Genomic DNA, 12,590 nt, shown 5'->3' on the forward strand with positions numbered 1-12,590 from the left:
TCATCTTGGCGAAAACATTCACCGTAAGTAAAGCTACTATACCAGACATTTTGCAAATAAACAAAGTAACAATGGCATTTTTTCTCTAAAAAAATATTTAGAATGCAACCAGTGCCCTGAACGTTTTCGGCTGCCGATTGAACTTCAAAGACACTCTTTCACCCATTACAAAGAAAAACCAACAACGTAAAAAATTATCTTTAAAATGGAATATGTATTTTGAAATATAAATATAATATTGATCTAAAGAGTCGTAGGATATTTTATCTTCTTTATCTTTTCTGCCCTTTGGGCCTATTCAAAATAATTAAAACCGACAGACATACACAAGCAATAAAAATAAAATCTGTATTTGATCGTACATTGTACTATGGTTCTCTTTGAAATGTACTTATCATCATTGCACACAATAAAATGTTTTTACTTTGTACGCAGTTATCTCCAGAAAACAGTGGATATCTGAATTGGGTGAGTATTTTTCGAAATCCGAAACAGAAATTTCTTTTTTTATCGTTATGAATTGCGTATTTTATTTACAAAATTGAATTTTTCACTATTGGAATATGAAATATTTGGAAAATGTGCAGCCCGATGACGTTTGTCATTAAACGCATGTTTAGTATGCGATTGTCACAATTGGCACATCATAATCGTATGCAAACGTCTAGCAGCATGTTTTCTTGATATCAAACAGATCTACTTTGAAATCATTCAATTACAAACATATTCCGGAATTATTAGCTTGGCATACAAATATTACACTATTGTCCTATTGTTTGCAATTTAGTTCAAATTTAAGTTTGAAGAACTTATAGTACAATATCAATTGTTTGAAGCAAATGAAAATACCAAAAATATTCGATTCTTTTGCAGAGTGACAAATTTTTTATAAATATTAATTCCGAATAAACAACGACGAGTCGTCCAACGTCTACAATTTGAATTAATATTTATTTTTCTCTACACACAAAAATGCCAACAACAACAACCATTCCATGCATATTATCTTTATAACGCGTTAGCAGAGTTTCGTATAATCAAGAATGTAAAAATAAATACACCGATATCCGAGCGCTACTTTGCAAATTGATACGAATGTCACATCGATCGTCTGATTTTACAGAGGATGAAGCGAGATAGATAAGAAATACCGAAATAAACTATTTATGTCATGTCATCACTTTCGTTGAATACACATGTTTGAATTAAAACTCGTAACAGTAAATTGAAAAAAGAAGCAAAGAAAATAGTTTTTATCATCGAAAGCAGTAATAATTCATTGGATATTGTTCAATTGAAAGCAGATTTATTGCGTTTTTAGAACTGTCGTCTTTATCTCAGACAATAAAACCTTGAATAAATACAGGTGAATTAGTCCGTATTTGAAACATTTTACATTTGTACGCGCTCATTTGAACGCCAGTCGTGAGTTTGCTGTATAGCGAAGCGAACGTGTTATATTGAACAGAAAGTGAAAAAAATGTGGTCAACGATTTCAATTTTTGTGATTGCACTCATTTGTCTCGCAAATGGGCAGGAAAATAAAGAAGACAAGGCACGTTATGATAATTATCGAATGTATAGTGTGCATTTGAAAACCGAAGAACATGTGAAAGTATTCCAAGAAATAGAAGCTCGCAGTGATAGCTATATTTTTATGGGTCACGCGCGTCAAGCAAATCAAAATTTAAGCATTTTAGCTGCTGCGCACAAGATAGCCGATCTCACAGATATAATGCATCAGTTTAATATTTCATACAAAGTGCTGGTGAGCTTGTTATTAATATATAATATACATACATGGGTGTAATAATGAGAATTTTAACAATAACATGTGAAATGTGTTTATTTATTTCAAAGAATTACAATTTCCAAGCGAATCTCGACGCAGAAGCTGTTTTTGTAAAACCAATGAATACATCGGTGAATGATTTTGATTGGCGACATTATTATCATTTGGAGACGATTTATGCATGGTTAGATCATCTCTGTTCCAAATACAGCGCAATTGTTAAACCCGTGGAAATTGGAAAGAGCTATGAAGGTGTTCCGATCAGAGGCGTTAAACTTTCGCACAAAGAAAACAACACGGCAATTTTCATTGAAGGAGGAATTCATGCACGAGAGTGGATCAGCCCGGCAACAGCCACATTCATTTTGGACGAACTTTTGATATCGGACGACAAGGAAGTACAAGATATTGCACAAAACTTTGATTGGATTTTCTTCCCAGGTATTTCCATTTATTAGAACTATATCAAAAAATGGCTGAAATATTTAAACAAATAATTTCTCCTTTCAGTTATCAATCCGGATGGATATAAAGCAACTTTTGAGAAAGATCGAATGTGGCGCAAGACAAGACAGCCATTTGGCATTTGTCGTGGCACCGATTTGAATCGTAATTTCGACAGTGCATGGAATAAGACTGGATCGAGCCCAGATCCGTGCGCATATGATTATGCTGGACCATCTATGAACAGTGAACCGGAAGCGGAACAGCTATCTAAATATCTAAAAAGCATTTTCAAGTCACAATTTGTCCAAACTTACATTAGTTTGCATTCGTTTTCGCAATTGCTTATGTTCCCAAATGGCTATACAAGTGAAAAAGTGGATAACTATGTTGATTTGAAAGAAATTGGAGCCAAAACAGTCGAAGCAATTAAAAAGCGATACGGTACAATTTATAAGTCGGGAAGTGTTTATGAGACTATTTATCCATCGGCTGGGTCATCGCATGATTTTGCTCACTCCGTTGGTATCCCGATAACTTATACATTCGAGCTAAGAGGACCACCAAACAGCACAGACTGGTTTATCTTGCCCGCCGCTCAAATTGAACCAGTTGGCTGGGAAATTCTCGATGGACTCGTTGCACTATTAAAGGAGGCAAAGGCACGTGGCTACTACGATTATGGAAAAATTGTTGCAAGCCAAAAGGGTTCTGCATCACGTATTGAAAGTAAGTTATTTCTATTCGTTTTAAATTTTTTCGCCTTGATGAATTTTAATCATTTGAATATCTTAAAATGTATTTCGTTTCTTTTCTTTGCAGATTGGAGCATGGCCAGTGTAGCGATTACATTGATCATTGCTTACTTTTTTGCAAATTAAATGTTTCGATGAATATTCCATTCGAAAAGATGAAGAGCTCTAAAGTGTTGAAAATTCGAAAGCTACGCATCAAAAATAATCAACCAAAAAATGCATTAACACACACTTAAAAGTTAAAAAATAGATAAAAATATAAAGTATTCAATATTAATAGTAAAAAAAAATTTGGAGATCATAATAAAATCAAATTTATAGTTTATTTAGTTTATGGGCAAAAATTAATTTATGCGCTACAATTTTATGTTAATGTGAAAGTAATAAAAAAAAATGTCGGCTGTTGTTTGAAGTCTCTTGAACGAAATATCAATTTTCATTTTATTTACTCTTTGATGTTCCTTCGTCATTAATTCATATACAATTCCAAACTTCTGCAACAAGTTGTCAACGCACACTTTGGGAGTCGTGAATGCATATTTACACATGTGTATGTGTGAAAGCAAGGGAGCAAGCAATGTCACTGTATTCATTATACACATACACAACTGCTATGCGTACTAACAATCCGAGAGCGATCGTGTTCTGTACAGACGTGTGTGTATTGACGACCACTGGGTAATTTGAGAAGTTGAATGTGGTTAAAATAACTGTTCAATTCTGTTGTAAATCTGAGTGCGTGTGAAATAGGCTTGTACAGACGTGATGGAATAATAATATTGACGAATAAATCAGTTTTTGTGTTTTGTTTTATTTTTCTATAAAAAAATGTAAGTATATATATAGAATGGACACGAAACAGCCTGAAATATTGCCAAAGAATTTTCCGATTCATTTATTTTAAAAACATCAAATTGTTTCTTTGCAGTAATCAGTCGAAATTCAGTGGAAATCATGGCAAAATCGTTGAGTGAATCACAAATGACAATTTTCCAAAAGGTCATCGCCAGTTTGACGAAGCCATGTGAAAATGGCAAAACATTTTTGGTGCAAGGAGCCGCTGGAAGCGGTAAAACATTTCTGTTGAATTATATCAGATCGCATTGCGATAAAAATGACATCAAAGCGATTGCATTTGCCTACACCGGTATTGCATCATGCTTGCTGAGCAAGGGAAAAACGGTTCATTCACAATTTCGCATACCGTGGAATCAAAAAAATGTCACGTCAGCACTTGAATCGACGCGTCCGGCATATCAAACCATAAAAAATGCTTCAATACTGCTATGGGATCAGGCAGCATTCTGTAGTAAATACATCTTCGAAGAGGTTGACCGTTTTCTGCGTGCTATGATGGATTCAAATCAATTGTTTGGTGGCAAGGTGGTCGTTATGTGCGGTGATTTTAATGAGTGTTTGCCGATTGTCAAACACGCAAAGTCCAAATCATCTGAATCACATTCATTGTTGTTTTCCGAATTGTACAAACAAATGCACAAGTTTATACTGCATGAAAATTTTCGATTCAAACAACAAACCGACTATCGTTTCTGCTTGGATGTTGGTTTGGGCATTCATGAACATATTTCCATTCCGAGTCAATGCCGAGTTTTCAATTTGGATTCATTGATCAACACTACATACGGATTGCACACAACCAATGATCTGATTGAGCGATCGATTCTCACTGTATACAGCGTTGATGTGGACTATTTGAACCATGAATGTATGAAGCGACTAAGTGAGACAAGCGTACTTTTCCACGCAAAAAATTATTTTCAAAAAATTGATCCCGAAAAACGCAGCCGATTCTATTCCATCGATTATACGATTGAAAACCTGCCTCAATATTTTCCATCGGATGTTCTAGAGCTGAACAAAAATTGTCCGATAATGCTGAAACAATCGTACAAGGGTTTGGCACCAGGTACTCGTTTGGTGATTAAGAAACTCACCAGAATGTCAATTGTTGCGGAAATCAGTGCTGGTGATCGCAAAGGAAAGTCAATCAATATCTACAGAATAAACACTGTAAAACTTTTCCCGAACGCAAATTTGCAGTTTGTACGACGTCAGTTTCCAGTTTCATTGTGCTATGCCATGACTATCAATAAGGCACTTGGATTGGAGTTCAAACAATTGGGTGTGTATTTCCCAAGCGACGCTTTTGCACACGGCCAAATGTATGTAACATTTTCTCGCACCCCAACCATTGAGCAAAATATGAAAATTTTGGTCTTGGAACCAAGTGATTTCGACCGGATGCCAAACATTGTAAACGCCAATGTGGCCGAACAACTACCACAAATTCAACCATAAAATTCTATATATTAAGTAGTTTTTATTTCTATGTGAGCACTAAACATGTGCAAAGCAAATGTATTGACATTTATTTTGTTTATTTTTCTTTTATTTTCAACTTAAACCTCGTTCTCAAATCAAACAAGAGAAAAAACAACTTGATAATCAAGAAATTACCTTTTAATGATAGTAGATAAGTTTTTATACGTCAAGTCCATAGATTTATGAATCTAAAGAAACTATCATCGATTTAAGCACCTAAATTATAAATGAAATTCTTTTATTTTGTGCAATAAATGTTGATAAGCATAAAAAAAATCAACAGCAATTGGAGTCACATTATTTTTTATTCAACAAAGAAATTTTCACTGGATGTCACATTTTTTCTTAGGAAATCCATCTGCACATAGAAGTTTTATCCGAAATTTATATTGTATTTGAGAGGTGCCAAAATTTCATCGAAAAAAATCAAACGAAAGCACTTTTATTTACAATTCATTTCTTTTTACCGTCTTAAATCGAATCTGAATTATATAAAATGTTGGACTACACTTTTCGATTCCCAAATGAATGTACAATTTCATTAAATAATTGTAAAATATATCGTTATTCAAAATGTTTAAGGGTGAACACATGCTGTCTCGTAAAACCTAACTATACGATGTAATATATGCGAAAAAAATCCACTCTTTTTGATGGCTATTGAAAAATGTGCCAATTAATTTTTAAAAAAACGTAGTCGCTTGGAGTTAGATGAATTGTCTGGCTAAAGCTTTGTTGTAGTTAAAAGTGGTTCTCTTACTATCATTTCTACCAAATAAAAGGTAAACATTTTCCCTTTCACATTAATATTGTGGAATTGTGTGTATGTGTGTTCTATTCCTGATAAAAAATCTCTGCTTCTAATACACGTCAGCCGTCAGATGGGTGGCCGCGTTAATTCAATGATGGAGTTCGATTGTCCGTCCAATTTACCTCTATATTTGGCCATTTGGTCTGTAAACATGTTATCATTGGATTTGATATGGAAACGGAGCGTAAATCACTTTCCAAAAGTATGGCCGCACCATAATGATATTTCACCTGTGAAACGTCAATTGAGGATTATTCACAAAAAAAAACATATGCTTAAAATGCAATGCCTACTTTGTCTTCCACGTTTGATCTGGGGATGCCGTTGTAGTGTATCAGATCAAATGTGTCTGGTGTTGATCGTTTTTCTTCTGGGAAAAATTCATCCATAAATGCATTAAGCAAAATGATGCCCAATCCTTCCGGATCCAACTTTTTGCTCATTATGTCCACACTGAAATTTAAATATATGTTTACTGTAGCTGAATGTTGCAAAAAAATATTTCGAATGTACTTACTATTCCGGTTCGCTAACCAATTCTAAAGCACTCAAAACATCCTGTAATACCGGATTCGGTATGAAATTATTCCCATCTGGATCGTATGACTTGAATACACGTCGTGCCACTTCGCTGGGTGTTTCCTTCGAAACTAAATTCTTTTCGTTACTGAATAAAACAGTTAAATGAGTTTCAGATGCCATCACCCAAACAGGATTTTTTGGATTTTTATAAAATGATCCCACAGTACAGTATCGCAGTTGCTCCATTAATGTGAGAAATCCAATGTCTGACTGCTGCGATATTCCTCTTAATTCTGAAAACAAAAATGCATTATTAGTTATTAGAACTGTATCACATTTGATGAAGAAAAATTATGCATTTCTCTTTTTATCGATGAAAATTTAACTTACTCAATCCACCAACGTCTTGATCAAAATCCCAAACATGCCCAACACACTGACCAGTTAGCATTAAATTGATAAGTCCTTGGGATCCACAACCCTTCAAATATATAAAAAAATAATTCAATTCACAAATTGATAGAAAAAATTCTCATATTTCTTACATAAGTGTCATGTATCAGCGGTTCTGACGTGTCCAATAATTCCGCCATAATATTTTGCACTTTCTAAAATAGATAATAACAAGTTCAGTATATCTAATTGAAATAAATTTTTTAGGCCAGCCATACCTTTGTCAATAAAACTGTGTACATGAATTTCAGAACGCCATAGCTGCCAGTCAAAACGTGATGATTTTCTGTGTAAAATTGTTCAACCTCTTCGATATTATCGAAATATCGAACTGATAAACGTTCATGGAATTCATCTGGAACCCATTCAGTAGTTCTTTGACTCGGCGATACCTGTAATGTACGAAAAAAAATGAAAAGTTTTGACGCACACACACACTATAATGTGTATAATTACATTTGCGCTTGGTTCCGTCGAAGTTTCAGCAGGTACTTGACTTGATTCCGACTCTTGTCCGGGTGTAGTTGCTGCTGCAGACGATGGCACGTTATCTTCTTCTGGCAAAGTGACTATTCTAAACTTATCGTCTTTACATTTTTTCAAAATAGCACAGATTGCTTGAATGAGTAGATTTTTGCATTGGTCCGCTGTCAACTATAAAAACAAAAACAACAAAATTAGAATAAATCACTTAAATGTTCATATGTGATATGATGTATCGAAATGTTCTAAAAATAGCATTTCTAAAAAAGAATTAGTAGGTGCTATTTCATATACATACGAAATAAAAAAAAATAAATCTACATTTGAAATTGGGTGTAAACGGTGCATTCCCATTCACTTTTATACGTATGGAACACATATACACACAGATGATTCACTTACATTACTGAAATGTTCGCTACTGGTTTCTAATAAGACTGTTTTCAGTAAGAACGCTTGCACAGGTGCGATAACTGCACATGGTCCACCCTGTCTTTGAACTAAGGCTGATGGTTCATGTTCGCTGAATTCAAAACCTATTAAAACAAAAAAAAAAACATAAAACGTCAACAACATTTAATCCAAAAACAATACATTTAAATGCAGTCAATTGTACAATCATATTGAACTACGCCTTCACGGTATCAAATCAACAACGAACACCACACACACACATACATTTCATGGTCTCACTTTAACACAGAAATCAATCTTTTATTTTGTGTAAACAATGCATTTTCATTTGTTTTCAAAACTATTAATCGAATTGGAAATTGACATGAATTGTTGACAATAAAGCAAATAATAATTGACGAACAAACCTTGTGACCATCGCTGAAAAACGTCTAATCGAATACTTGGTCCCCAGACAATTTCACGTATTTCATTGAGCTCCTGTTTGTCACTCAAATTTAATGTGCCCTGTATGGTTGAGGTGCTTGCAGCCATATCAGCCATTCTTTAATCGAAAAACTTCACACTTTTACAAATAAAAATTGTGTCTTAAAATCGTTAAATTATCATTGATAATGCGATTGTCGATGAAACGGCACAAATGTTTGGTTGGATTCTTATGCAGCAGCAGCAATTATATATTGTACATTTGTTGCCAACCAACCAGATGCAATTAATATTACACCCTGGGACTAATGTACGAAGATGCGTTCACTCAGATAACAATAGATTTTTTTTATATGCAATTTAAGGTTTTCCGATTTCACAAAATTCAATCTATGAAACACAGACCAACTGAGCTGTAGAACCAGCAATTGTGTATTTTAACTATTAGAATGTTGGCAATTTTTGATGCCGTGCAAATTTATTCCATTTGGATATGGATAATCACTTTTTTTTCAGGTTAATAATAAAACTATGTTGATGTGTTGGGTTGATGTGCAAATGCAAATGTGTGTTGTTTGTATTTGCGACTGAGGATTAATTGTCAATGATGCAACAATATCTGTCTGTCAAAGTTGGGCCTATTGCGTTTAACGCTGCGTTTCAATGAATTACGGTCTCAGTGCATTTCATGCAGCGGGATATTCTTATAGGTACAATGTGCTTGTGTTGCACACCTTTTTGAAATGCTAAATGGAATCATTTTACTGTCGTTTGTAGCTTCTTTTTTTTGCTCGGAATCAAATGATGTGCGTTTTAATTCATGAAAGGAACCCGATGGCAACTGGATAAAAATGCTCTGTTTATTTATTTTGGATTCAATATCTTGGACTTAATTCAAAATATTCAACTTTGTTTAAACAATTTTATATACTGAATTCAATAATAGGAATAATTTTAAATACATCTCGTGTTTATTTATTCTTATATAGCGAAATAAGAATGAGATTTCACCTACTTCTATGAGCACGTAATTTGAATTCTAAGAATAGAGAGAGACTTTTTGGTTAGATCAAAAGAATCTATTTTCAAAGAAAAGAAATAATCTTAGAATATATTTCAATCTCAATGTGAATCTCCACAAATGGGGGTTTGTTGTTTCGCATGTGACGCATGAATTTAATCTATTGTCAACGGATAAGTGGCCGACAGCTTTTCTTTTACTCATTCATAATTCGAAAAAGAGAAACCGAAAACATAAAACAAAGACACATTGCGAGCGCCTCATTATACGAGATGGAAGGAGTGAAATTAATATAAAATTCTTAATGAAGTAGTATGTCAGTACAATTAACACTTCTATGATTGGCCTATTGATGATTCATTTTAAACAGTGTCGAAGGTTTTGTTTACATATTGCGTAATTCTGACGAAACGAAGCGTGTTACACATTTTTCAACATAAGTGACCATCTGTATCGATGACGTAGCACTAATACGCATTCTTATTCTCAAGAATTCAATGTTCTTTAAAACGTGTCATCGATTACATTCAATAAATGTAGTATTTTACGAAAATATTCTATATCGGAATGTCAATCTATTTTTAGATATGCTATTTCCCCAAACGATGTGAATCATTCAAGTGCTCTTCAATTCATACTTGATGATAAAATTTATTATTTGTACTATTTACAATATTCAATTCCTGTTTTTGTATTCGAATCATTCGGATATATTTATCATAAAGCAAAGTGAAACCGTGCTGGATAATGAATAACGAAAATGAAATTCAGTGCGTGGTTAAACGTCGCCTACAACGTTTATCCTGGTTTAGCTGATGAAAATTTTTATCAAATTGCTACGCAAATCATACAAACGGTGCAATATTTAGAAAATGATAAGCCTTAGATAAGCCCCAGTCACTGCTACTCTCACCGTTACTAACGAGAATGACATGGACAACTTAGCCAGCTGCATACGACAAATAGCAAAGCTTTGAAAACCCTTTGATGTATATTGCGGATTGTGTCGTTCAGTAGACACAATGTCGCGGTGATTATAATTGCCAGAAAGTTTCCGTTGTTCATTACCATTGTTGGCCTTTTGGTGTGATTGCATATTTATTTTACGTTAATTAATTAAAAAAAAATCAGAATGAAGGTGTTGATGATTATCTTCACCACCAATTCTCCCTATATAAAGGCATTGCAATGACTGGAAACCAAACAGTAATTGTGCTACATTGAATGAATTAATATCGCCGAGTGACTCTTGCAGAAAAGTGTTAACTGAAAATCAAGACAACAATTGTGTGAAATAGTTAAAGACATTCGTCCATAAAAGGAGTTCAATTTTTTTTTGTTTCTATGACTTATGAATAATTAAGCAAAAATGGATCTAAACAGCAATTTTGTGCGCAGATATGTGAGCATTTTTTTAGAAATTATAATATAATTATGTAAAGGAAAAAACAGTGAACTTTGATAGTTTTGGCCGTGAACCTTTTATAATTTACGAATAAATCTTTTATCAATAGTGAACGTGCAACAAAATTTAATAAAATGGTGTTAATCTTAATTAATTTACAGCTTCTGATACCAATGGTTTTATTGGCATTGCAATTATTATACCCTGTAACATCGAACTCGGAACTTGATAAGCAGCGTAGATTGTTTAATAATAAATTTGGCAGTAATTGGGCTTTGGAAGCTCCGACACAGGATGAAAATCCCGCTGATGACTATGAAAGCAAAACCACCGGTCTACGTTTCTTAGCAGAATTATTCAAATCACGGCAAAGGTAAAATTCACATTCTATGGATTTTTTCTTTTAATTTTTCAACATTTTTTTTCTAATATTAAATAAATTTGAAATTTAACTATTTTTTTAATTTTGGCTCTTTCTCAGACCGCCCATTTCAAATACAGAATACGACCAATACCTTGCGGAAGGATCACATTATGAAAACGACAGAGAAATTGAATCGAGCATTCCGTATGGTGTTCAAAATGTATATGACACTTCTGCAGGACGGCTTACGCGTTCCAAAAATCATCACAAAGTAGAAAAATTCCAGCCCAATCTCGTTACTGTCATTTAACATATTTTTGAATTTTCGCATTTTTAGTCAACATTCCAATCATTATGCCCGATCAAAAGAGAAACAATATTGTTGAATATGGATATAGATTTTGAATATCGACCAGACTACTATGAAGAAGTGCGGTGTGCAAATGCAGTAATGCATAGTGAAAATAAAATTCAAGCGGCGGTGAGTAGTTTTTGTGGTTTTATTAACCCTTTTTGTTGAGCAGATATTTTGTTGTTAACTATACAGTGCATAAAATCATATTGAGATCAGTCTCAAAAATTTAGTCCGCTAAAGATTTGGAGATACACCTTGAAATTTTAGTATAATAAAAATATAAGCCGAAAGAGAGTAAACAACGAGAAAAAATGTGTCTCGTAAGAATCAAAAAAAGATCAAAAGCCAAAAACAAAAGTGAAAAAAATTTCATTAGGTTTCATTGAACTCGATTCAGAACCAATAGCGTTGCGATAAAGCATATTTACATATTTATAGCTTTTGATTCCTTCGAGACGCATTTTTTCTTGTTGTTTACTTTCTTTTCACTTATTTTTTATTATTCTTGGAATTTCAAAGTGTAGCTCTAATCCCAGAGAGCAATTAAATAATGTGTTTCTTGGAAATCCGACATTTTTGAGTCAAACATTCGGACAATATGATTTTATTGAACAAACACTTTCACAACAAGAAATTTATGCATTCGAGGGTTAAATTTTAAATATTTTGAAATGATAATTCAACCACCTATTATGCTAATATTTGCAGGTATGTAGTGAGGCTGGCTTCAGTTGTATTCAACTAAATGGTACGATATTTTTGACTCGACGAGCCCGAGGAGCCAATTGCTGGGAATCAGAAACTCGCACAGTGGCTGCTGGTTGTGAATGTATGTGGCCGAAACATCAACTTGGAGACATTGCTCATCATTAATTATATTTAAATTCAAAAAAAATCCTCCGTATTATGTATTATTGCTAAACGAAAAAAAACCAACATGAGAAAAAAAGAGAAGTCGATGTTGTGGTATTTAAAAATTATTTATTTCACTATTCAAATAAG

The 12,590-nt window shown here is 33.6% G+C and overlaps 4 protein-coding genes across 5 annotated transcripts; 3 read left to right on the plus strand and 1 right to left on the minus strand.

Moving 5' to 3' along the window:
* The first annotated feature begins 855 nt into the window (after window positions 1–855).
* LOC116343715 (zinc carboxypeptidase) lies at window positions 856–3,418 on the plus strand. 2 transcript variants are annotated; one of them, XM_031771929.1, is made up of 4 exons: window positions 856–1,768; window positions 1,861–2,233; window positions 2,303–2,965; window positions 3,147–3,418. In XM_031771929.1, exons 1-4 carry the CDS (start codon window positions 1,481–1,483, stop codon window positions 3,158–3,160), a joined length of 1,338 nt encoding a protein of 445 aa, XP_031627789.1. In that variant the 5' UTR covers window positions 856–1,480; the 3' UTR covers window positions 3,161–3,418. The 2 variants fall into 2 exon arrangements, with proteins under 2 accessions (XP_031627789.1, XP_031627787.1); XM_031771927.1 differs by having other exon boundaries at window positions 865–1,768; window positions 3,059–3,418.
* A 108-nt stretch (window positions 3,419–3,526) lies between these two features.
* LOC116343716 (ATP-dependent DNA helicase PIF1-like) lies at window positions 3,527–5,545 on the plus strand. The gene is made up of 2 exons (XM_031771930.1): window positions 3,527–3,821; window positions 3,920–5,545. Exon 2 carries the CDS (start codon window positions 3,946–3,948, stop codon window positions 5,308–5,310), a length of 1,365 nt encoding a protein of 454 aa, XP_031627790.1. The 5' UTR covers window positions 3,527–3,821; window positions 3,920–3,945; the 3' UTR covers window positions 5,311–5,545.
* A 75-nt stretch (window positions 5,546–5,620) lies between these two features.
* On the minus strand, window positions 5,621–9,025 carry LOC116343714 (ubiquitin carboxyl-terminal hydrolase MINDY-3 homolog). Its single transcript, XM_031771926.1, has 9 exons — window positions 8,425–9,025; window positions 8,006–8,139; window positions 7,577–7,774; window positions 7,339–7,512; window positions 7,213–7,275; window positions 7,058–7,148; window positions 6,663–6,960; window positions 6,439–6,598; window positions 5,621–6,375 (listed from the first exon to the last, which is right to left on the minus strand). The coding sequence occupies exons 1-9, from the start codon at window positions 8,558–8,560 to the stop codon at window positions 6,229–6,231; spliced, it is 1,401 nt and encodes a 466-aa protein (XP_031627786.1). The 5' UTR covers window positions 8,561–9,025; the 3' UTR covers window positions 5,621–6,228.
* A 1,558-nt stretch (window positions 9,026–10,583) lies between these two features.
* Window positions 10,584–12,559, plus strand: LOC116343717. Its single transcript, XM_031771931.1, has 5 exons — window positions 10,584–10,866; window positions 11,031–11,242; window positions 11,351–11,504; window positions 11,571–11,714; window positions 12,297–12,559. Exons 1-5 carry the CDS (start codon window positions 10,834–10,836, stop codon window positions 12,459–12,461), a joined length of 708 nt encoding a protein of 235 aa, XP_031627791.1. The 5' UTR covers window positions 10,584–10,833; the 3' UTR covers window positions 12,462–12,559.
* Window positions 12,560–12,590: the final 31 nt, after the last annotated feature.

Source organism: Contarinia nasturtii, unplaced genomic scaffold (assembly GCF_009176525.2).
Source record: "Contarinia nasturtii isolate CC-2019 unplaced genomic scaffold, AAFC_CNas_1.1 Cnas_scaffold_1037, whole genome shotgun sequence".
Lineage (NCBI taxonomy): Eukaryota > Metazoa > Arthropoda > Insecta > Diptera > Cecidomyiidae > Contarinia > Contarinia nasturtii.